The sequence below is a fragment of the Pristiophorus japonicus genome, chromosome 3 (assembly GCF_044704955.1).
Source record: "Pristiophorus japonicus isolate sPriJap1 chromosome 3, sPriJap1.hap1, whole genome shotgun sequence".
In the NCBI taxonomy this organism is placed as follows: Eukaryota; Metazoa; Chordata; class Chondrichthyes; family Pristiophoridae; genus Pristiophorus; species Pristiophorus japonicus.
The window spans coordinates 292457128-292483496 of NC_091979.1; the positions used below are offsets into that span (position 1 = coordinate 292457128).

Genomic DNA, 26369 nt, shown 5'->3' on the forward strand with positions numbered 1-26369 from the left:
TACTCGCACACTCACCACTATTGCAACCTTTACATCCCTACACTACATATGAACTATTCTACCATGGCAGTCATATTCTATAAACACCTCACATGTATGTACTAACATGCTCCCTTCTTTCTTGCATGAGAAGGTCACACACAACTTGTAACAAGAGGCTGCCACCGGAGGAAACCGAACCCACTGGAACACCCTGACCCTTCTGGAAGAAAATGTGCTGGCCATCACGGGCAGGGGGAGATTCATAGCCCTAGTGAGTGGCAATGCTGGAGGACACCTCACATTGGGTTTCTTCACACCTTATCCTTTCTCCCCTTCTCACTTCTATCTCACCCTACACACTCTGCATGACAAACTGCTGTGGCTTTCACCAGCCACTCATCTCTCTCTGCTGTCCCTTCACAATGAAAGCTAAGCTAGAGAAGAGACCTTCATGTGGTGAATCACTGGCCAGGGAAATAGGATGCCACCGGTGGCAGCATGCCAGAGTGCGACATCACAGAGGACTCAGAAGAAGACTTTGAGTGCCCAGGCTACCTATGAAGCCTGACAGGCATATGCCAGCTAATGTTAGGTACAATGGGCAGCCTGCCAGAGAGCTGGTTGACAATGGCTCAGAGCATGGAGGAGTCCAATGTCTCAATACCTACACCCAAGTCCAGCAAATGGAACTCGGACAAAGGGGCTGCAGGACACTGAATGTTCATGCACACAAGAGATATGCAGGATCATGACAAGTTATGCACCAAATAATTTTAGGAATTTGAATGAAAATACTATTAACTTTCCACGAATCAATCACAAAAAACTTATTTCACTGTTTCTGAAGAGATCCTTTGCAAACTCTTTTCTAAATTCTTTCAGTGGAACTGTGCCCCCCTCCCCAACTTCTACATCCCAGCATCTCCTCTTGCACTGGCAAATCCTCTAACTAACTGCGAACAATGCTATGTAACAGTTTCTAGCATAATATAAAGTTAGAAGAAAATAGCTCCATGCATGTACTTTTTAATACTGCTGCCAATGGCAGTCCTGTCTTTGACAGCAGTGTTGTAAGGTAAATGTTGCTGTGTGAGTGGAGAAACTTATAGATATAGTTGTTTTATGTATTGAGGATGACTAGAACATCAGGGGGTTTCTCAAGTTCTCCAGTGTCACTGATGATCCTTGTGTGCAAATCAATGATTTGTCTCCCACTGGTCATTATGTAGAATAGTCTGAGTGGAGTCAGCCAATGACTGCTGCCAATATGTGGTTTTGCAGTTTTCTCAATATCTACTCATAGTTATTTTCAAAGTATACAAACAAACATACAAGCAATGATAGACAGGAAAAGACCCTCTGATACATCCAGCCTATCCAACACAATTGTGATACCTTGTGTATCAGATTATATACACTCTCCATCTCACCCAAAAACCATGTGATCTCCTGGGAGAGGTGAAAACCAGATAAAAACCGAGGCCAATTTGGGAGAAAAAAATCGAGGAAATTCCGCTCCAACCCCACCATGTCAAAACTAGCCCAGGAGATCCCTCTGGCCCTGAATTCCTTGCGCTACCTACCTTTTGTAAGAAATGATCTCTGCCCCAGCCAGAAACAGATCCAGCTTTGGTTGAAGGAGTTTGGTGAATCACTGTCCATCACAGGAGCCAGCAGCCTGTTCCAGAGGTCCACTATTCTCCGAAAAAAGAACCATCTCCTGACATCTAAACTAGATCTGGCCTTAGATAACTTAAAATTGTGACCCCTTGTCCTCTCTAAACTATTTAATTGGACCAAATTGTCAACTCAAACACAATCTATTGCCTTCATCATCTTATAAAGCGTGATCAGATCACCCTTAATTCTATGCTCTAAATTGTAGAGTCCCAGCTCTTTTAGCCTATTTTGATAACTAAGATGCTTTAAACTGAGAATTAGTCTAGTGGTCCACCTCTGCACCCTTTCCAAAGCCTCAATATCACCCACCATATGAGGGAATCAAAACTGGACACAGTATTCCAAGTGAGGCCTGACCAAGGTCTTGTATAAGGACAAACTAATATGACTTGTTTTTTAATCAATTGTCCTATGCATGCACCCCAACACCCTATTCATTCTAGCTATAGCTTCACGGCATTGCTCATGAACCTTTAGAGATCTATGTACTAGTACGCCCAAATCTCTTCCTTCAAGTTCTTTAATGCTTTTTCCTGAAGGATATATGAATGTTGAGCATTCACCCTGCCCACATGTACAATATTGCACTTTTCAAAATTAAATTTTATTTGCCAGTCATGAGCTCAATCCCCCAACACATCAAGAACCCCCTGAAGCAGTAGAGCATCGTCTACAGTCCTAAAACTCACACAGAGATCTTAGTATCATCTGTAAATTTGCAAATTGTGCCCCCAATACCGAGATCTAGATCATTAATAAAAACAGTAAAGAACAATGGTCCCAACACCAATCCCTGCGAGACGCAACTGGTGACCAGTCTCCAAATAAAATCCAAATCCACCTATAACTATTTTCTGCCTACATCCTTCAAGCTAGTTCTAAATTCAGCTCAATATATTACCATTAATACCAGAGGCTTTGGTCTTGTAGAAAAGCCTCTTGTGCAGTACCGTATGAAATACTAGCAACTAGGACAGCACACCATTACAGCCTTCTCGTGTCATGTCCTCTGTCAGTGAGGACATTGCACACAAGCATGTTTTTGTATTGCTTCTTCTGCACCTGCCACCTCTACCCCACCCTCCCCCTCTCTCCCCTCAAAGGAGCACATGCCAATTTTTATCTCACAGAAGCACACTTGTTTCACAAGCCACTGCCTGGCATCTGAATGATGTGACTAGTCCAAATGATGTTTGAATTTGTTGAGAATCACTGATGATAGATATACGGGTTATATTGTGCAGTCCCTTATTGCAAGTGATGTATATGGAATTTGGCAAGTTCCTTCACAAAGCACCTGTAGCATGTCCATACCTCACAGATGAACAAAAAGCTGGAAATATTTTTGCATTATAGACATTCAATTTGGTCTTCCAGGATAATGTTATGCAGATTTCACACGTGTTCCTGTAAATACCCATATATTGAAATTGCATCCTTAATATATGCTTGTACTTGATCAATGCATGGATCATTAGAGAGAACACTGCTCAAATAGGCTACCTGAGTCACAGTGGTTGGCCTCATACAATAAGAACTAAGGATGGAATATAAGGTGCCAGCGGCTACTTGGCCTCTATTTTCTCCAGCTAATGGTGAGGCCATTAGCTCTTTGCTACTGCTGAGGTTCGGTAAGTGATCAGCTGGATGTCTTCCTTGATGTACGCCTTCCGTTCACTTTGATGCAGCAATATAGGGATGTCGTCAGCAGTGAAAATGTATCTCCTTTGCTCCTCTCTTATTCTATTTTCTCTCCTCTTTACTATCTGCTGTGAAATTTGCATGAGCCATTTTTCTTTTTCTTTCCATCAAGGCAAAGCAAGAAAACACTTCAGAGGCAGGGCTATCTCAGCGTCCAAGGCACAACTCAAAGGCCTCTATTAAAACTACAATGTCGATTGTTCAAACAGCTGGCTTTCACTTGCATTATGGATGCTCAGATAATCCTATCACTACAATGGTCTCTTGCATTTTGTCACTGGAGAATTTCCACTGAATATTACACACATGTTACATAAGAGACATAAGAACATAAGAAATAGGAGCAAGATTAGACCAAACGGCCACTCAAGCCTGCTTCGCTATTTAATAAGATCATGGCTGAACTTCTACAATAGCTCTACCTTCCCATACTATCTCCATATCCCTTGATCCTGTAGTACCTAAAAATCTATTGATCTCAGTCTAGAATATATTCAATGACTGAGCATACACAGCCTTCTGCTGCAGAGAATTCCAAACATTCACAATACTCTTGAGTGAAGAAATGTCTCCTCATCTCAGTCCTAAATGGCCAACCCTTATCCTGAGAGAATGACCCCCAGTTCTGGACTCTCCAGCCAGCAGAAACAGCCTCTCAGTATCTACTCTGTCAAGCCCTCTAACAATTTTATACATTTCAATGCGATCTCCTCTCATTCTTCTAAACTCCAGAGACTATAGGCCCATTCTACTTGATAGGACAGCCCTCTCATCCTAGGAATCAATCAAGTGAAACTTCATTGCACATCCTCTAAGGCAAGGTATGGAGACCAAAAATGTACATTATACTCCAGGTGGGATCTCACCAAAGCCCTACATAATTGCTTACTATTATACTCCAACCCCCTTCATCATCATCATCATCATAAGCAGTCCCACAAAATCGAGGAAGACTTGCTTCCACTCTAAAAGTGAGTTCTTAGTCCAATACGGGAATTACAGTCTCTGTCACAGGTGGGACAGACTGTCATTGAGGGAAGGTAGATGAGACTGATTTGCCGCATGCTCCTTCCGCTGCCTGCGCTTGGTTTCTGCATGCTCTTGGAGATGAGACTTGAGGTGCTCAGCGCCCTCCCGGATGCACTTCCTCCACTTAGGGTGGTCTTTGGCCAGGGACTCCCAGGTGTAGGTAGGGATGTTGCATTTTATCAAGGAGACTTTGAGGTTGTCCTTGAAACATTTCCACTGCCCACCTTGGGCCTGCTTGCTGTGTAAGAGTTCCGAGTAGAGCAATTGGTTTGGGAGTCTTGTGTCAGGCATTCGAACAATGTGGCCCGGCCAACGGAGCTGGTCGAGTGTGGTCAGTGCTTCGATGCTGGGGATGTTGGCCTGATCAAGGACACAAACTGTTCTGTATCTGTAAAGCATGCACTCCCATATTCCGCCACCAGGGAGCTCGTCCCCTGAAGTCCCAAGGGATCCCAGCATCCCTTGGGAGCACTGTATATAAGCCGGCCCTGAAGGCCTGTTCCTCACTCTGGAGTGTCTTATTAAAGACTGAGGTCATTATTAATTTAACCTCCCTGTGTGCAGCCTCATCTGTGTTCGGAACATAATAACTGGCGACGAGAATACAAATTCAATGCAAAGATGTAGCAAACTGTGTGCATCCTGGAGAAGTTTTCGAAGGGTGAGGACTGGGAAGCCTATGTCGAACGGCTAGACCAGTACTTTGTAGCCAACGAGCTGGACGGAGAAGGAAGCGCTGCAAAAAGGAGAGCGGTCCTCCTCAGCCTGCGGGGCACCGACCTACAGCCTCATGAATAATCTTCTGGCTCCAGTGAAACCCACAGATAAGTCGTATGAGGAGCTGTGTACACTGGTTCAGGAGCATCTTAACCCGAGGGAGAGTGTGCTGATGGCGAGGTATCGGTTCTACACGTGCCAGCAATCTGAAGGTCAGGAAGTGGCGAGCTACGTCGCCGAGCTAAGGCGACTTGCAGGACAATGTGAGTTTGATGGCTACCTGGAGCAAATGCTCAGAGACTTTTTTGTACTGGGCATTGGCCACGAGACCATTCTACGAAAACTTTTGACTGCAGAGACAACGACCCTCAGTAAGGCCATTGTGATAGCACAGGCTTTTATGTCCACAAGTGACAACACCAAACAAATCTCTCAGCACAAGTGCTAGCAATGTTCATAAATTAACTGGAACTGTGTTTGCGAGCAGAAATGTACAGGGCAGAACCCACGAGTCTGCAACTGCCAGCAGGCCTCAGGTGACCCAGATGACTCATAGTCCCCAACAAATGATGAATGCAAGGCAATTCATACCTTGTTGGCGTTGTGGAGGCTTCCATTCAGCCTATTCATGTCACTTCAAAGGGTATGTTTGCAAGAGCTGTGGAACAATAGGGCACCTCCAACAAGCTTGCAAATGAGCTGCAAGCTCTGCAAAACCTGCTAACCACCACGTGGCAGAGGAAGATCGATCCATGGTGGATCAAAACAATTTCGAGCCTCAGAGAGAGGAGGTAGATGCTGAAGTACACGGGGTGCACACATTTTCGATGAAATGTCCACCTATAATGCTAAACGTAAACTTGAATGGCTTACCCATAGCCATGGAACTGGACACTGGTGCTAGCCAATCCATCATGAATAAAAAGATGTTTGAGAGACTGTGGTGCAACAATGCATTCAGACCAGCCCTGAGCTCCATCCACACGAAACTGAGAATGTACACCAAAGAACTTATCACTGTACTGGGCAGCGCCATAGTCAAGGTCACCTACGAGGGCACGGTGCATGAACTGCAACTCTGAATTGTCCCGGGCAATGGCCCCACACTGCTTGGAAGGAGCTGGCTGGGCAAAATCCACTGGAACTGGGATGACATCCGAGCGCTATCACATGTCGATGAGGCCTAATGTACCAGGTTCTTAACAAATTTCCGTCCCTTTTTGAGCCAGGCATTGGAAACTTTTCTGGGGCGAAGGTGCGGATCCACTTGGTCCCAGAGGCACGACCCATTCACCACAAGGCACGAGCGGTACCTCACATGATGACGGAGAGAGTGGAAATCGAGCTGGACAGGCTGCAACGCGAGGGCATCATCTCCCCAGTGGAATTCAGCGAGTGGGCCAGCCCGATTGTTCCAGTACTCAAAAGTGATTTGCGGCAATTATAAAGTAACTATTAATCGTTTCTCGCTACAGGACAAATACCCGCTACCTAAGGCAGACGACCTATTTGCGACGCTGGCAGGAGGCAAGATGTTCACCAAGCTCGACCTGACTTCGGCCTACATGATGCAGGAGCTGGAGGAGTCGTCGAAGGTCTTCACCTGCATCAACACGCACAAGGGGCTGTTCATTTACAACAGATGCCAGTTTAGAATTCGATCGGCTGCAGCGATCTTCGAGAGAAACATAGAGAGCCTACTCAAGTCGGTACCACACATGATGGTCTTTCAGGATGACATATTGGTCATTGGTCAGGACACTGCCGAGCCCCTCCAAAACCTGGAGGAGGTCCTCCAGCGACTGGATCACGTAGGTCTGCGCCTGAAGAGGTCGCAATGCGTCTTCATGGCAACAGAAGTGGAGTTTTTGGGGAGAAAGATCGCTGCGGACGGCATTCGGCCCACAGACGCCAAGACAGAGGCTATCAGGAACGCACCCAGGCCACAGAACGTCACGGAGCTGCAGTCGTTCCTGGGACTCCTCAACAATTTTGGTAACTTCCTACCATGGTTAAACACCCTTTTAGAGCCCCTACATGAGTTATTGCGCAAAGTTGAGAATTGGGTATGGGGAAAAAAACCAAGTAATTGCTTTTGAGAAGCCAGAAACATTTTATGCTCCAACAAGCTGCTTGTATTGTATAACCCGTGTAAAAGACTTGTGCTAGCATGTAACGCGTCGTTGTACAGAGTCGGGTGTGTATTACAACAAGCTAATGTTGCTGGGAAGTTGCAACCTGTTGCCTATGCTTCCAGGAGCTTATCTAAGGCCGAGAGGGCCTACAGATTGATTGAGAAAGTGACATTAGCGTGTGTGTTCGGGGTAAAGAAAATGCATCAGTACCTGTTTGGCCTCAAATTTGAGCTGGAAACTGATCACAAGCCCCTCACATCCCTGTTCGCTGAAAATAAGGGGATAAATACTAATGCCTCAGCCCGCAGACAAAGGTGGCACTCGCGCTATCAGTGTATAACTATACCGTCCACCACAGGCCAGACACCGAGAACTGTGCGGATGCTCTCAGTCGGCTATCATTGCCCACCACGGGGGTGGAAATGGCGCAGCCTGCAAACTTGTTGATGGTGGCGCAGCTCGCAGACTTGTTGATGGTCATGGATGCAGTTGAAAATGATAAATCACCTGTCATGGCCCGCCAGATTGGGACTTGGACCAGCCAAGATCCTCTGCTGTCCCTAGTAAAATACTGTATACTTCATGGGAGCTGGGCCAGCATTCCCGTTGAAATGCAAGAGCCAATCAAGCTGTTCCAGCGGTGAAAGGACGAGCTGTCCATTCAGGCAGACTGCCTGTTGTGGGGTAATGGCGTAGTGCTGCCAAAAAAGGGCAGGGAGACGTTCATCTCAGATCTCCACAGCACACACCCGGGTATAGTAATGATGAAAGTGATAGCCAGATCCTACGTGTGGTGGCCCGGTATCGACTCTGACTTAGAGTCCTGTGTACGGCAATGCAGCTTGTGTGCTCAGTTGAGCAACGCGCCCAGAGAGGCACCACTAAGTTTGTGGTTCTGGCCCTCCAGACCATGGTCGAGGATCCATGTCGACTATGCGGGCCCGTTTCTCGGTAAAATGTTCCTGGTGGTGGCGGATGCTTTTTCAAAATGGATTGAATGTGAAATAATGTCGGGAAGCACTGCCACCGCCACCATTGAAAGCCTGAGGGCCATGTTTGCCACCCACAGCCTGCCTGACATACTGGTCAGTGACAACGGGCCATGTTTCACCAGTGTCGAATTTAAAGAATTCATGACCCGCAATGGGATCAAACTTGTCACCTCGGCCCCGTTTAAACCAGCCTCCCATTGGAGGGCTTAGGGGCCGCCTTATATACAGTACTCCCAAGGGATGCTGGGATCCCTTGGGACTTCAGGGGATGAGCTCCCTGGTGGCAGAACATGGGAGTGCAGGCAGTATAAACCATCAAAGAGAGCCTTCAACGAGTCAAAGAAGGCTCACTCCAAACCCGCCTGTCTCGAGTACTGCTCAGCTACCGCACGAGACCCCACTCGCTCACAGGGGTGCTCCCAGCTGAGCTACTCATGAAAAAGTCACTTAAAACCAGACTCTCGCTGGTTCACCCCAACCTGCATGATCAGGTAGAGAGCAGGCGGCAGCAACAAAATGTAAACGATGGTCGCGCCACTGTGTCACGGGAAATTGATCTGAATGACCCTGTGTATGTGCTAAACTATGGACATGGTCCCAAGTGGATCGCGGGCACGGTGATAGCTAAAGCAGGGAGTAGGGTGGTTGTAGTCAAACTAGACAATGGACAAATTTGCAGAAAGCACCTGGACCAAACGAGGCTGCAGTTCACAGACTGCCCTGAACAATCCACAGCAGACACCACCTTTCTCGAGCCCACAACACACACCCAAAGGATCAACGACACCATGCCGGATCAGGAAATCGAACCCATCACGCCCAACAGCCCAGCAAGGCCAGGCTCACCCAGCAGTCCTGCAGGGCCAACAACACGCCAGCCCAGCGAGGGCACAGCCAACACACCAGAACAGACATTTGTACCGAGGCAGTCCACCAGAGAAAGAAAGGCTCCTGACCGCCTCACCTTGTAAATAGTTTTCACTTTGACTTTGAGGTGGGAGTGATGTTGTGTATCTATAAAGCATGCACTCCCATGTTCCGCCACCAGGGAGCTCATCCCCTGAAGTCCCAAGGGATCCCAGCATCCCTTAGGAGTACTGTATATAAGGCGGCCCCTAAGGCCTGTTCCTCACTCTGGAGTGTCTTATTAAAGACTGAGGTCACTGTTACTTTAACCTCCCTGTGTGCAGCCTCACCTGTGTTAGGAACACAATGCTAACGTTGGTGCGTCTATGCTCCCAGGGGATTTGCAGGATCTTGCGGAGACATCGTTGGTGGTATTTCTCCAGTGATTTGAGGTGTCTACTGTATATGGTCCACGTCTTTGAGCCATACAGGAGGGTGGGTATCACTACAGTCCTGTAGACCATGAGCTTGGTGGCAGTTTTGAGGGCCTGATTTTCGAACACTCTTTTCCTCAGGTGGCCGAAGGCTGCGCTGGCGCTCTGGAGGCGGTGTTGAACCTCGTTGTCGATGTCTGTCCTTGCTGATAATAGGCTCCCGAGGGATGGAAAGTGGTCCACGTTGTCCAGAGCCGTGCCGTGGATCTTGATGACTGGGGGCGCAGTGCTGTGTGGTGGAGTCAGGTTGGTGGAGGACCTTTGTCTTATGGATGTTTAGTGTAAGGCCCATGCTTTCGTACGCCTCAGTGAAGATGTTGACTTTGACTTGGAGTTCAGTCTCTGAATGTGTGCAGACGCAAGCGTCGTCTGCGTACTGTAGTTTGACGACAGAGGATGGGATGGTCTTGGATCTAGCCTGGAGACGATGAAAGTTGAACTGATTCCCACTGGTTCTGTAGTTTAGTTCCACTCCAGCGGGGAGCTTGTTGACTGTGAGGTGGAGCATTGCAGCGAGGAAGATTGAGAAGAGGGTTGGCACGATGACGCAGCCCTGCCTGACCCCCGGTCCAGATGTTGACTAGGTTTGTGATGGATCCGTTGGTCAGGATCACAGCTTGCATGTTGCCGTGGAGCAGGTGGAGGATGGTGACAAATATTTGGGGGCAACCGAAATGGAGGAGGACGCTCCATAGTTCCTCGTGGTTGACAGTGTCAAAGGCCTTTGTAAGGTCAAAGAAGGCCATGTACAAGGGTTGGTGCTGTTCCCTGCATTTCTCTTGCAGTTGTCGCGCCATAAAAATCATGTCCATTGTACCCCGTAGTGGACAAAATCCACAATGTGACTCCGGGAGGAGCTTCTCAGCCACAGGGAGAAGACATAGAAACATAGAAACATAGAAAATAGGTGCAGGAGTAGGCCATTCGGCCCTTCTAGCCTGCACCGCCATTCAATGAGTTCATGGCTGAACATTCAACTTCAGTACCCCATTCCTGCTTTCTCGCCATACCCTTTGATCCCCCTAGTAGTAAGGACCTCATCTAACTCCTTTTTGAATATATTTAGTGAATTGGCCTCAACAACTTTCTGTGGTAGAGAATTCCACAGGTTCACCACTCTCTGGGTGAAGAAGTTCCTCCGCATCTCGGTCCTAAATGGCTTACCCCTTATCCTTAGACTGTGACCTCTGGTTCTGGACTTCCCCAACATTGGGAACATTCTTCCTGCATCTAACCTGTCTAACCCCGTCAGAATTTTAAATGTTTCTATGAGGTCCCCTCTCATTCTTCTGAACTCCAGTGAATACAAGCCCAGTTGATCCAGTCTTTCTTGATAGGTCAGTCCCGCCATCCCGGGAATCAGTCTGGTGAACCTTCGCTGCACTCCCTCAATAGCAAGAATGTCCTTCCTCAGGTTAGGAGACCAAAACTGTACACAATACTCCAGGTGTGGCCTCACCAATGCCCTGTACAACTGTAGCAACACCTCCCTGCCCCTGTACTCAAATCCCCTTGCTATGAAGGCCAACATGCCATTTGCTTTCTTAACCGCCTGCTGCACCTGCATGCCAACCTTCAATGACTGATGTACCACGACACCCAGGTCTCTTTGCACCTCCCCTTTTCCTAATCTGTCACCATTCAGATAATAGTCTGTCTCTCTGTTTTTACCACCAAAGTGGATAACCTCACATTTATCCACATTATACTTCATCTGCCATGCATTTGCCCACTCACCTAACCTATCCAAGTCGCTCTGCAGCCTCACAGCATCCTCCTCGCAGCTCACACTGCCACCCAACTTAGTGTCATCCGCAAATTTGGAGATACTACATTTAATCCCCTCATCTAAATCATTAATGTACAGTGTAAACAGCTGGGGCCCCAGCACAGAACCTTGCGGTACCCCACTAGTCACTGCCTGCCATTCTGAAAAGTACCCATTTACTCCTACTCTTTGCTTCCTGTCTGACAACCAGTTCTCAATCCATGTCAGCACACTACCCGCAATCCCATGTGCTCTAACTTTGCACATCAATCTCTTGTGTGGGACCTTGTCGAACGCCTTCTGAAAGTCCAAATATACCACATCAACTGGTTCTCCCTTGTCCACTCTACTGGAAACATCCTCAAAAAATTCCAGAAGATTTGTCAAGCATGATTTCCCCTTCACAAATCCATGCTGACTTGGACCTATCATGTCACCTCTTTCCAAATGCACTGCTATGACATCCTTAATAATTGATTCCATCATTTTACCCACTACCGATGTCAGGCTGACCGGTCTATAATTCCCTGTTTTCTCTCTCCCTCCTTTTTTAAAAAGTGGGGTTACATTGGCTACCCTCCACTCGATAGGAACTGATCCAGAGTCAATGGAATGTTGGAAAATGACTGTCAATGCATCCACTATTTCCAAGGCCACCTCCTTAAGTACTCTGGGATGCAGTCCATCAGGCCCTGGGAATTTATCAGCCTTCAGTCCCATCAATTTCCCCAACACAATTTCCCGGCTAATAAGGATTTCCCTCAGTTCCTCCTCCTTACTAGACCCCCCGACCCCTTTTATAACCGGAAGATTGTTTGTGTCCTCCTTCGTGAATACCGAACCAAAGTACTTGTTCAATTGGTCTGCCATTTCTTTGTTCCCCGTTATGACTTCCCCTGATTCTGACTGCAGGGGACCTTGTCTTTACTAACCTTTTTCTCTTTACATATCTATAGAAAGTTTTGCAATCCGTCTTAATGTTCCCTGCAAGCTTCTTCTCATACTCCATTTTCCCTGCCCTAATCAAACCCTTTGTCCTCCTCTGCTGAGTTCTAAATTTCTCCCAGTCCCCAGGTTCGCTGCTATTTCTGGCCAATTTGTATGCCACTTCCTTGACTTTAATACTATCCCTGATTTCCCTTGATAGCCACGGTTGAGCCACCTTCCCTTTTTTATTTTTATGCCAGACAGGAATGTACAATTGTTGTACTTCATCCATGCGGTCTCTAAATGTCTGCCATTGCCCATCCACAGTCAACCCCTTAAGTATCATTCGCCAATCCATCCCAGCCAATTCACGCCTCATACCTTCAAAGTTAGCCTTCTTTAAGTTCTGGACCATGGTCTCTGAATTAACTGTTTCATTCTCCATCCTAATGCAGAATTCCACCATATTATGGTCACTCTTCCCCAAGGGGCCTCACACAACGAGATTGCTAATTAATCCTCTCTCATTACATAACACCCAGTCTAAGATGGCCTCCCCCCTAGTTGGTTCCTCGACATATTGGTCTAAAAAACCATTCCTTATGCACTCCAGGAAATCCTCCTCCACCGTATTGCTTCCAGTTTGGTTAGCCCAATCTATGTGCATATTAAAGTCACCCATTATAACTGCTGCACCTTTATTGCATGCATCCCTAATTTCCTGTTTGATGCTCTCCCGAACATCACTACTACTGTTTGGAGGTCTGTACACAACTCCCACTAACGTTTTTTGCCCTTTGGTGTTCTGTAGCTCTACCCATATAGATTCCACATCATCCAAGCTAATGTCTTTCCTAACTATTGCCTTAATCTCCTCCTTAACCAGCAATGCTACCCCACCTCCTTTTCCTTTCATTCTATCCTTCCTGAATGTTGAATACCCCTGGATGTTGAGTTCCCAGCCCTGATCATCCTGGAGCCACGTCTCCGTAATCCCAATCACATCATATTTGTTAACATCTATTTGCACAGTTAATTCATCCACCTTATTGCGGATACTCCTTGCATTAAGACACAAAGCCTTTAGGCTTGTTTTTTTAACACCCTCTGTCCTTTTAGAATTTTGCTGTACAATGGTCCTTTTTGTTCTTTGCCTTGGATTGCTCTGCCCTCCACTTTTCCTCATCTCCTTTCTGTCTTTTGCTTTTGCCTCCTTTTTGTTTCCCTCTATCTCCCTGCATTGGTTCCCATCCCCCTGCCATATTAGTTTAACTCCTCCACAACAGCACTAGCAAACACTCTCCCGAGGACATTGGTTCCAATTCTGCCCAGGTGCAGACCGTCCGGATTGTACTGGTCCCACCTCCCCCAGAACCGGTTCCAATGCCCCAGGAATTTGAATCCCTCCCTGCTGCACCATTGCTCAAGCCACGTATTCATCTGAGCTATCCTGCGATTCCTACTCCGACTAGCACGTGGCACTGGTAGCAATCCCGAGATTACTACTTTTGAGGTCCTACTTTTTAATTTAGCTCCTAGCTCCTTAAATTCATTTCGTAGGACCTCATCCCTTTTTTTACTTATGTCGTTGGTACCAACGTGCACCACGACAACTGGCTGTTCTCCCTCCCTTTTTAGAATGTCCTGCACCCGCTCCGAGACATCCTTGACCCTTGCACCAGGGAGGCAACATACCATCCTGGAGTCTCGGTTACGGCCGCAGAAATGCCTATCTATTCCCCTTACAATTGAATCCCCTATCACTATCGCTCGCCCACTCTTTTTCCTGCCCTCCTGTGCAACAGAGCCAGCCACGGTGCCATGAACTTGGCTGCTGCTGCCCTCTCCTGATGAGTCATCCCCCTCAACAGTACTCAAAGCAGTGTATCTGTTTTGCAGTGGGATGACCACAGGGGACCCCTGCACTACCTTCCTTGCACTACTCTTCCTGCTGGTCTTCCATTCCCTCGCTGGCTGTGGACCCTTCTCCTGCGGTAAGACCAACTCGCTCCACGTGCTACTCACGTCATTCTCAGCATCGTGGGTGCTCCAGAGTGAATCCACCCTCAGCTCCAACTCCGCAACGCGGACCGTCAGGAGCCGGAGGTGGATACACTTCCCGCACATGTAGTCGTCAGGGACACTGGTGTTGTCCCCGAGTTCCCACATGGTACAGGAGGAGCATATCACGTGACCGAGCTGTCCTGCCATGACTTAACCCTTAGATACACTTAAATTGGCAACAACAATGTTAAAAGTTACTGACTAATAAAGAAAAAGAAAAACTACTCACCAATCAGCAGCCAATCACTTACCACGTTGGCTGTGACGTCACCTTTTGATTTCTTTCTGCTAGACGGTTGAGGAAAATTCTAGCGATGACCTTCCCGGTGGCTGATAACAGGGAGATTCCCCTGTAGTTGCCGCAGTCGGACTTGTCTCCTTTTTTAAAGATGGTCACAATTACTGCATCTCTGAGATCTCCCGACATGCTCTCCTCCTTCCAGATGAGAGAGGTGAGGTCATGCATTCGTGCCAATAATGCCTCTACACTATACTTTTGTGCCTCAGCGGGGATTCCATCCACTCCTGTTTCCTTGTTATTCTTGAGCTGGCAGATGGCCTTTTCTGCTTCGTGCAGGGTTGGTGTTTGCTGAGATGGTGGCAGGCAGCATGCTGCGGGATGGAGTCGAGGACACTCAAGTCAAAGGCAGAGTCTTGGTTAAGGAGATCTTCGAAGTGCTCCTTCCAGCCGGTCCTAACTGCCTCGGTGTCCTTGATGAGTGTCTCCCCATTCTTGGCCAACAGTGGGGTGGGCCCTTGGGTGCTTGGGCCGTAGGTGGACTTGACTGCGGTGAAGAATCCTCGCACATCATGGCTGTCGGCCAGCTGCTGAATCTCCTGTGCTTTCTCCACCCACCATCTATTCTTTAGGTCACGGGTTTTTTGTTGGACCTCGGCCTTAAGCCATCTGTAATGCTGTTTTGCTGCTCCCGAGTTGGGTTGTTGTTTTAAATTCAGAAATGCCCTGTGTTTGCGATTTATTAGCTCTTCGATCTTCTGGTCATTCTCATCAAACCAGTTCTGGTGTTTCCTGGTTGAGTGACCGAGCGTCTCTTCACTGATTATGGTGGCCTGGAGGGCAGACCAAGTGCTGTGGGCATGTTGCGTCTCAGGGTCATCAAGGATCATCAGGTTAACAGTGAGGCGCTGTTTGTACAGGGCTCTCTTAGCTGGGTCTTTGAGTGCCCTGGCATTGATTTTTTTACAGCACTGCTTCTGTTGCCGTCACCGCTTTGGGGCTATGTTGATGTTAATGATGGAAAGGATTAGGCGGTGGTCCGTCCAGCAGTCATCAGCTCCTGTCATGGCGAGGGTGATATGCACACATCCTTGCGATCCCTGGCTCGGACGAGACATAGTCGAGCAGGTGCCAGTGTTTGGAGCGAGGGTGTTGCCACGATGTCTTGTATTTGTTCCTCTGGCGGAACAAGGTGTTAGTGATGACAAGGTCATGCTCTAGGTGTTGTATATGTAGACTATGGATGTACTCTCTGTGTAGTCACTGTGTGATTGCATAAGATGGAGACTTGTTTACCTGATTTACTTTCAACAAGGTTTACGCTGTGTATATACATGCTGGCACCACTAGAAACCGGGGGTTTCCTGCCCTGGTGGCAGGGCCCAGTATAAAAGGCTGCACACCATGCTTGTGCCTCACTCTGGAGTTTGGAATAAAGAACCAAGATCACTACAGTTTGAGTACAACACATTGCCTTGTGGAGTCATTCATAAGCACATCCCGGATATACTAGGCATTTGTCAGGAGCAGGGAACCGCTGGAATTGGTTTTCCCTACTCCCTCTCTGCCGATCACGCCTCCCCAGAGGTCTGTGTTATTGCCGACTCTGGCGTTGAAGTTACCGAGGAGGATCAGTATGTCATCCGTAGGGATGCGGGACAGGGATTTTTCGAGGCTGGAGTATAAACCCTCTTTAGTCTCATCTGTCGCATCGAGTGTTGGGCATACGCACTGATGACTGTGGCGCACTGGTTTCGGAATAGGGTGAGTCGGAGAGTCATGGGGCTAGATTTTCCATTATTTTTGCATGCATAACGTCTACTTAACGTCCATTTTACCACTGAAATGAGGTATAACGACCAAATATCGCCAATTTAATAGAAAATAGAAACTGACGCCCATTTTTCGTACACTTATCACCGAGCGTTACTTTCGCAATGTACATAACGGCAGGAAAAAAATAATACCGCCCGCCCACTTTTTTGGGGCGGAATCATCAGAATGGGCGAAACCAACACCCATAATATCACCCCGCATTACTTTCCACACGGAATTAATGCCGAGATTCAATAATACCCACCGCCCACTTTTTTTTGTCGTAAAGAGCACATTTGACGAAACTAATGCCCAGGAGATCGCCCACCGTAACTTTCACCACCTCGACACATCGCACCCACAATATCACTCACCCAAAACACCGCTCAGAAAAAGTGGAACTGTTCTGAACGAATCACAGCGGTGTGGCTACCATTTATCAAAACACAGGTCGCTTCATTGAAAAGGCTGCTTCAACTTCGGGGTAGTTTGGATTGACTCTGGAGTTCTTCTCAGGTGAAGTGACCGTCTCAACAGACATCTTTTCAGACTCTGGACGATTGGGGTCTACTATAGGTGTATTTCAGTGTGGAAATTATTGCTTCTGATCAATCGCTATTATACTTTCATTGGAATGGGGCCAGCCATTTCTCAGCCTGCATCGATTAATACGCAGATGCTGCAGAGTGCAAATGACTCATGTGCCCAATCTAAGACATGCCAGAATGAGGAGGAGGTCCAGACCATACACACCCCGCACGTACAGGGAGAAGAGGTCTTACCTCGACGTGTCCGAGTACACCTGCCTTCGGAGACTGTGCTTCCATAAGGTGGTGATCACTGAAATATGCGAGCTCATCAGGCCAGATATGCAGCTTGCCATCAGACATCACTGTCGGTCGAGCTCAAGGTTACCGCAGCACGGTCTTTCTACGCGTCCGGTTCCTTTCGGGCCTCGTGGTCGAGATTTCCCCTCTGTCTCACCATGCCACACATCGCTGCATTAGATAGGTCACGGAGGCCCTGTACGCTTGTAGGATGGATATTGTCAGCTTCCCCATGACCATGGAGGCTCAGACTGACAGGGCTGGAGCATTCTACCGCATTGCTATGTTCCCCAGGGTGCAGGGAGCAATACAGTGTACTCACATCGCCATGCAGGCACCTGCTCAGGACCCAAAACTAGTTATCGACCACAACCAGATAATAATGGCAGTGCATGCCAAATGTCCGGGCAGCTTCGATGAGGCTCACATTCTGCGTGACATGTTTAAGAGTCAGCCACAAGGACAATGTTGGATGCTTGGTGACAACCAATATGGCCTAGCCACCTGGCCGATGATCCCCCTGCGTGACACCCACATAGAGGCCGAGAAGCGATACAACCAGAGCCACAGAGACACACGCAATGTGGTCCAGAAAACAATAACTGTGCTTAAGCAGCATTTTAGATGCATGGAGCACTCAGGAGGGGAGCTACAATACAACCCTGATCAGGTAGCTCAATTCATGGTCGTGTGCTCCATGCTGCACAACCTGGCTATCAGGAGGTGACAAGAATTGCCAGAAGGGACTGGTGCTCCACCTCAGGAGAGAGAGGAAGAGGAGGACGAGGGGCTGGACGCTGAGCTAGGGCCAGACAATCAGGCTGACTATGCAACAATGCCCAAGCCCCCCTCCAGACCGCAGGAAAGGGCCCATGGTGGCTACATAGCTGCAAGACTCTTACGTCAGGAGCTCATAAATGAACGATTTGCCTGAAAGAACGTTGCTGTGATTGACAACGCTGACACACTGCTGGTTGTGTGCAGCTCAGACATCAATGGTTGGCATCACCTTGGTGCCAGTTAAAGTTTAAATTGATTCAAGTTAAGTTTTATTTAACCCTCTCATGTTAAGGAATCACCAGTGTGTAACGGTCCAGCTATGTGAGACAATGCGCAACAATGTTATGTTGAATAAAAAACATTTTATATGACCATTGGTCTGAAATCATAAGTATCACGGGCAAAAACACCCCACCCACATCCCCATCCCACTTTTTCCACCATTGACATCAATCAAATCGTCAACATGTCCAGCAACACAGAATACAAATGCAAAGCAGGAGGGTGGCTCCCTCCCCCCCACATTGCAACAAATTGCATACACCGAGATGAAGATATAACACAGCCATCACCTGCGGACATGCATCTCACTTTCCTTCTCCCCTCCCCTTCTCCCCACCTCTACCCCTTCCCCTCCTCGCTCCATGCCGCCTGGCCGAAGAGCTCCTAAGGCGGTGCCTCATTGCGGGGGATGAAGGCAGAGGCGGTGGTTGCACGGGTACGGGAATGGGGATGCCGAGGGGGAAACATTCTCTGATCCAGAAGTAGGATCTTGGTCCTGCCTCTCTTGTGTCATTGGCACTGGTGGCACGGAACCTAGGGGTGGAGTGCCGTGCTCCGGGACCACTGGGAGGCCTGTGCCAGCAGTGTTCCTGGCTATTGCTTCCAGGGCCTTCGCCATCCGCGGAATGTACTCAGTCATGGTGGCCAGCTGTCGGGATATGCCCCCCAATACATCGAGGATCTGGTCACCAATGTCTACAGTCCTCCTGGACAACTGTACCATCTCTCTGCTCTCATGTGGCACTCATGGACCAGACCTGCCGCGTCCCCGAAACCTCCGCGGGGTCGGCGGTGTCCTGGAGACAAATGGTGTGCCCTGTGGCAAGGTGCTTGGGCCCGGTACCTCCAGAGTGGAGGCGGGAATGACCGGAGGAGCACTAGATGGCCTTGGGGCGGAATGCCTTCTGGAGCCTGGCAATGCAGGTTCCTCGAAGTCCGCGCTCTCATCCATAGAGAACAGACCCAGCAGATTGATGGGCGAGAATCGGAGCTCCTCAGCACCAGATGTTGGAACGTCCGGCGAGTCTGGCCCCGCGCCCCCACCTTCTGGCCTCTGTGGCCTTGCCTAGGGACGTTCTGCTGGCTGAGCTACAAAACACAAATGAGGATATTAGAGGAGGAAATGGTGCTACGGTCACAAGGTGAGTCCAGCGCTACACACAGCATATGCACGACAAAAGCATCACAGCTATCAAAATCATCACAGACATCACATTTCATGAGCATCAACACATTCTGCATTGCAATGATTTTCATTAGGCCGGCATTATTTATAGGATAATTTTAGAAATCATCTATCATATATTATTGTTCAGATATGAGTGGGTGTGACTTTACATCACGCAGTGGTGTATACTTTACTCATGTGGCATCACTTCAGGGTTTCCAGCTGCTTGCGTGGCCATCCGGGTGTGCTTCCCCATGAGTGTGAGCACTCGCTCCTCCATGTCAGTGATGTCGATGATGACTGGTGGCCCCCCACCTGTTTGCCTCTGCACGGACCTCATCATCGATAGCTTCTTCTATAAAAGGTAACAGGACAACATGGCATGAGATCATTGCGTGATATTATTGATAGGTGCTGTCACAGAGACTGATACAATACACAACCGACAGATGTAATCATGATTATTATGATAATTATCATTCTTCACCTAAAGACATACACCATGACCGCAGACTTTGACTACAATATTGTCAGAAAAAGTGAAAGACCTCACATCTGCTGATAGTCACTCATGATTCTTACAAATCAAATTATATAAATACATAAGTACATGTAAATAAATGCTATACTTACTCTTGCGGATCCGACAAGGTCGTTCCATCGTTTACGGCATTGGTTGCCCTTACGCTCCTTGTTGGTCGCCGACGAGACCATCTCTTCTATCTCAGCCCATATCTTCTGGTGGGCCTTTGAGGTGGGCTTCCCACACCCTCCTTGGGTCAAATCACCCCAGTGTAGCTCGAGCTCCTGCAGGAGGGAGGCATTTACTTCGTCCGAGAACCTCCTCACTCTTTTGCGCCCTCCAATGTGCTCCACTCCCAGCTCACTGCTCTCACCAACGTCAGTCTCCACAACATGCTATGTCACCTCTTCCTCTCCCTCTATTATAGACAACAAATTCGGGCAAATATCTGGCTGGTAGCAGCTAATTTGTTTTTCCTAATTTGCTCTAAAGCTCTAAACGCTCCCTCCTTCCTCCCAAAGCAGCCACACCACACCCACACATGCCTTCACTCCCTCTCAGCTCCCTCTCTCTCGCTCTGTACTCTTATGCGCACGTCATGATGATCCTTGGCCTCCTGAATCGTGGGAATCGACCGTTGCCATGCCGTTGCTAAGGACGGCGAGACTTTACAGCAGAAGGTCAGAGAGATTTAATGCTAGCACCCATTTCATATCGCTCGCGGTAACGCCCAATTTCAAAAATGAAGACGAGGAGCTTTGAGAATGGGCGACAAGCCGACGATCTGAAAACCCATTTTTACCACCCACGCCGGAAATAACACCCATTTTTGGGCAATCTGCACAAAAGTATAAAATCTAGCCCCTGAGATGTTCTTTAATACCACAGGGGAAGTCTCTGAGGTGGTCGAACCAGTTCGTTCTTGATGGCGAAACCCACTCCATGGAGGTGGCGTTTTTCCTCTGGTTTGCCTTTCCAGAAGAAGGTGTAACTTCCACCTTGTTCCTTGAGCTGGCCTTCCCCTGCCCGCCGGGTCTCACTTAGGGCGGCAATGTCGATATCGAAGTGACTAAGTTCCCGGTAACTATGGCAGTGCGGCATTCCGGACTGTCACTGTTGGAGTTGTCCATGAGGGTCCTGATGTTCCAGGTCCCGAACTTCATATTGAAAGGTGGAAGATGCCTGTGCATGAGTTCTTTTAACGTGGGGTGGCCATTGCACACCGGCTACCACATGGGCTTAGCTGAGCAAGATCTTGGTCCAGTGGCAAGGGGGTCCAAGACGACTGGAGATCAGGCACTGCTGTCTGAGCCTAATTGCCTACAGCGAGACGCGGGCTGTAAGCTCGGCACTGAGCAGTGCCCTTCGGTGAAGTGCTAAGTGATCCAAGGCCTAGCTGGGTGCAGGCACTGGGGAGGTCAGAGGTCCATTTTGTGGAAGGAGGAGAAGTCAGAGTGTTCAGAATGGAAGGAGGAGAGGTCAGAGAGGTCAGCAATTGTGCTCCCCGTGTGCTGGAGGAAGAGAGGCCAGGTCATCGCTGAAGGAAGAGAGGCTCGGTTGTCGCTGAAGGAAGAGAGGCTCAGTTGTCGCTGGAGGAAGAGAGGCTCGGTTGTCGCTGGAGGAAGAGAGGCCCGGTTATCGTTTGGAGAAGGGAGGCCAGGTCGTTGCTGGAGGCAGAGAGGTCAGGTCGTCGCTGTAGGAAGAGAGGACCGGTCATTGATGGATGAAGGCCCAGAGGAAAGGTTCGCATGTGAGGTGGCCCAAATCTGTTTTTGAAGCTTGTCCCAGACTCACCACCGTTGAGATCGCCAAGGGTTGCTTGGAGCAGCTGAGTCATCCATGGGGAGCAAGAAACGAGGGTCCAGCTGGAGGAACTTGGCAGCGAGGAGGTCAGCCTGGAAGGTAGGCCGCAGTTGGGGGGTGGGGGATGAGCAGTGGACCCTTGCAGCACGGTTTAAGGGGTAGGTAGAATACTTTGAGGGTCGGAGTTAGGACCAAAGAGGGCTTAGACAGTGAGGGGGGTGGGATGTTTGAGGGAGAGAGAGGTGGAAGATGGCATCAGATGGTCAGATGAAGGCTTGTTTGGGGAGAGCTCCCAAGGGAGCTGCTATCCCATCCGCCATCTTGAAATCCCCTTGATATAAAGGCTGACATACCATTTGCTTTCCTAATTGCTTACTGTACCTGCATCTTAACTTTCTGTGAATCATGTACAAGGACCCCCACATCCCTCTGAATGCCAACATTTACTAGTCTCTCACCTTTTAAAAATATTCTGCTTTTCCCTTCTTCCTACCAAAGTGGATAAATTCACACTTGCCCACATTATACTCCATCTGGCACCTTCTTGCCCAATCACTTAACCGGTCTATATCTCTTTGCAGTCTATTTACTGCATTCTCACAGCTTACTTTCCTACCTAGCTTTGTATCGTCAGCAAACTTGGATATATTACACTCAGTCCCCTCATCTAAGTCATTGATATCGATTGTAAATAGCTGAAGCCCAAGCGGCACTCCACTAGTTACACACTGCCAACCGGAAAATGACCCATTTATCGCTACTCTCTGTTTTCTGTCCATTAACTAATCCTCAATATATTACCCCCAATCCCTTTAGCCCTGTTGTTGTGCTACAGGAGAGTTAGTAAACTTGGTTATAAACAATGCAACGTATTAAACGATGAAGATATTGCATTCCCCCACCGCTAATATTTTTCAACTTTACAGGCACTCCAAATAAATAAAGTATCATTTTTAGAAAAACTGAAATGAACAGTTATAATATTCACAGTCTGCTTTTTTCCCCACACATTTTAACATTCACAAAGTGATGCAAGTGAGTACTTAAAATATTTTAAATTTTAAAGATCATATTTGTTTGGATTATCTTGATGCCAGATGGTAAAAGTTACAGTAAGAAAAATAATTATTTCAGTTTGAAATAATACTTCATGTGTAAAGTTACAGTTTGAAATGTCATAGTTCTTCTTCCTGTGGTTTTATTTGGAGAAAAATAATTTACAATTATTAAGCCCCTATCTTCCTGTCACATACACTCTGGCTATACCACTGGGGATTTTGACATCTGGCTTGATCCATCATTTCTCTGTGATACTCATGTCTGTGGTTGTATTTGGCACAAAATGTAGCATTGCAGCAGCATTTTAAACCGTATAGAAGAAACCCCAAAAAGGCACTGAATAACTGCAAGTGTTTCTTTCATGCTCATAATTCTAGACAACAAAAGCAGGGCAGCTTAGGTATCATCACACTAACTGGTCTACTGATCATACCAACCATGCTTGGGTTGATAAAATGTTTTATTACTTTGTACAAAACGAGTGTGTAAAATCAAACTGCCATTGTTTGTACTTTTCATCCATGTATTGTGTAATAATTCCTTGGAGGTAAATCTGTAGTTCATTTTCCAGATAAATTATAATTCTCCTTTGAAAAATGATAGATACCTGGGTTCAAATGATGCCTTAATCTAATCAAAGGATTCACAAACTATGAGAACAAGACTTGAATGGTACTTGTACTTTGAGTATATCTTCTCTTTTAGAAAGACCTTAAAATCTACTTGTGCTTGTGAGAAAAAGTATTTTTTGATCATAAAGGAATGCTGATAGCACCATCAATCTACTGGACATATACTAATATATCTCTTTTCTTAAGGGACTTAGCAAAAACATTGCTAACATTATTATTTTCTATGGGTTCATTACCATTTATAGAACTGGCAATGGACCATACAACAAAGCCACAATGAACAACATTTAAGACATATATAAAGTATTTTACAATTAAACTGTAGTCATGCTTAACCTGCTACGTATCATTTTCTGCTGTGCATTTATATAGATTTTCAGAATGTCACCTGGCTAAAGGTTAAAAACTTTAGAAATGCAATTGATTAATATTCTTTGCCGTGTCCATTTGTGTGAATTCTCTCACATAATCTGAGGTAAGCACTTTACGAAAATGACAGGTAAGTTAGTATATCAACCACAGTGTAGAATGACATACCTCAGAACATCATCAACTCTGAATCCTTTCTTACGTGCTAAATCCATCAGAAACATTCTTCTGCTTGATCCCATTTTTCTTTCCACAATAAATATGATCAGATCTTGAAATCTGACTTCATGTTTACTGTGTGACTTGCAGAGTTCTGCCACTTTCTGCCTTCTCCTTTTAGGTATGATTCCCATTCCACCCAGTTTTTCTGCTGAACTCATTTTTTTGGATCACTTTGTTGTAAATGTTACACTATCTGCTACGTACTGTGCACCAAACCTCTGTCACCTGCACTTTCTCTGCACTCAGTTCTACGCCCATCAGTGATGTCACCTCCCTTCATTTTCTTAATACTGTAAACCAGTTAAAGAATGGGGTCATTGAATTTCTGCACAAGCATAAGAAAGTTTGTTGATTTTAACCCTTTGGGGACTGCAGTAGCATTTCCCCACAACAATAAAAAAAGCAACAACTTCCTTATATTTAAGCTTCATTCCATACATATAATCCTGTTCCATAACATTTTTTAAAAACTTAGAAATGTGAACAAAAGTACAAAATAAAACTCATTTTTTCCCCTCACTCTCTTGAAGAGAAATGACCCATGAGATACATTTAGATTATCCATGTGCTTATCTCTTACTGTTCAGAAATATTCACCTTAAGTCAACTATCAAGCTTGTTTTTTTAATATAAAAATATTAAATATTAAATGTTAAATTAAAAATATAAAACAGAATTGAACTTTTTGTGCTAATGTTCCTCTTCTCCTCTCCTGATGACATTGGGGCTGATTTTCATCAAGGCCTCTGCCCGTCCAAGTGCCGCCCAAAGTGCCGCCGATGGCCGCCGAGGTACCGGCCGGCACTTTGGGCGGGATATTAATGGCCGAGGTCCCTGGAAGGTCGGCGGGCGGCAAATGGATGACGTACGCCACCAATCTGGGCGGCAGCGGGCGGGAAGTCTCATTCGCGGCGGCAGAGGCGCTTGCCGCCCAAGTGCCGCCGAGGATGGAATCGGGCCCATGGAGGGTCAAAGAGGTAAAAAAACAACAACAGTAAAACATTTTAAAAGTATCCGAAGACCTTCAGGGGAGCCCATCCAGGTAAGTCGCTGTTGAAAAAAAAAATTAAAATGTTCACTTACCTTTTTTTCAGGTTCTTCATACTCACCGCCGGGGACAGACCAGCCTCCAGCCAGCGGTCCACCCCCGATCTGCCGCCGAGTCCTGCCGACTCCTGTCCACAGGAATCTGGCATCTCAGTGGGCGGGAGCTCAGTTACGCCACTCGGCCGTCCGCTGCTGTCACCGCGGGCGGTTCCCGGTGGCTCACCCCTCCTGCCCGCTCCAGGCTCAGGCTCCAGAAAGTGGCAGTGGGCAGATCTTCAGGAGGAATGTCGGCGGCAGTGGGCGGCAGACAGCGGCAGCGGGCAGTGAGTGATGAAGTTCGGACCCATTGACTTTTCAGTGAGATATGCACTCTCTTTTTAAAATCTCAGTCATGTGGCTATTATTCATGTGTGAGCCTTGCGGTAATATTAAGCTACTTGACTGCAGAGAGCATCATAACTGAGCACAAGGGAACTAAATAACAATCAGGAGAGGAACCTTACCCAAATTTACACTCTCTAAGCTCAGGGTTCTGAGGCCAACTGTAGCTTTAATACTGCCCGTCTTACTTAAATTAGTGAACTCAGCACAGACTAAGGATCAAACCAGTCTATATTTTTGATACCCACCATTCAGAGAGCATTGTTCTAATACTTTATCAATTATAATCATCGATCTCGAAAGATGTATATTTGATACTAAAAAATTACTAAGATAGTTTTGATGGAATGATTTAATTTATACCGTTAAAAAATCACTAAGTACAGTAGTGCAGAATTTGTGGTTGGTATGACGGCGTACTTACTACCTTTAAAATGGACAGCAAGTTTGGAATTTCCGCACACACTTGCACATACGCTAAATCACGAACTTGTGGTCTGTCAAGTTCCGACTTGATAAGATATCTGCTCGGTCTGTGAAATCCTTATTGCTGGTACAGAGTTGGGCTAATTGCCCACCAACTGGCCAGCAATTATGCAGTCAAATTTTACTGTTGGTGCAAACAGGCACAGGAGCCTGTGTGCACAGCATAAGGGGAGGGAGGATATGCAGCATCTTGAAATATACACCCATCATGATAAAACAAATCTTCAAAATAATATTTATATACACCTAACTATTTCCTGATCTCAACACAACTCTACCAAGAATGATAGCCTGATTTATTTATTATTTTACCATGGTGAATGAGATAAAAAATGCATGAATGGGCATTGGAGATTTCTGTTTCCTGATTAGAGCACCGCCACACGTGATCCCAGGTATGTT

General features: G+C 47.1%; 1 protein-coding gene across 1 annotated transcript in view; it reads right to left on the bottom strand.

Annotated features, from left to right (window-relative positions):
• The window catches only part of dntt (deoxynucleotidyltransferase, terminal), a 492443-nt gene extending 468232 nt beyond the window's left edge, over nucleotides 1–24211 (bottom strand). Inside the window, 1 exon segment of the mRNA XM_070875033.1 lies at nucleotides 24000–24211. Coding sequence (XP_070731134.1) covers nucleotides 24000–24211 — 212 coding nt within the window.
• Nucleotides 24212–26369: the final 2158 nt, after the last annotated feature.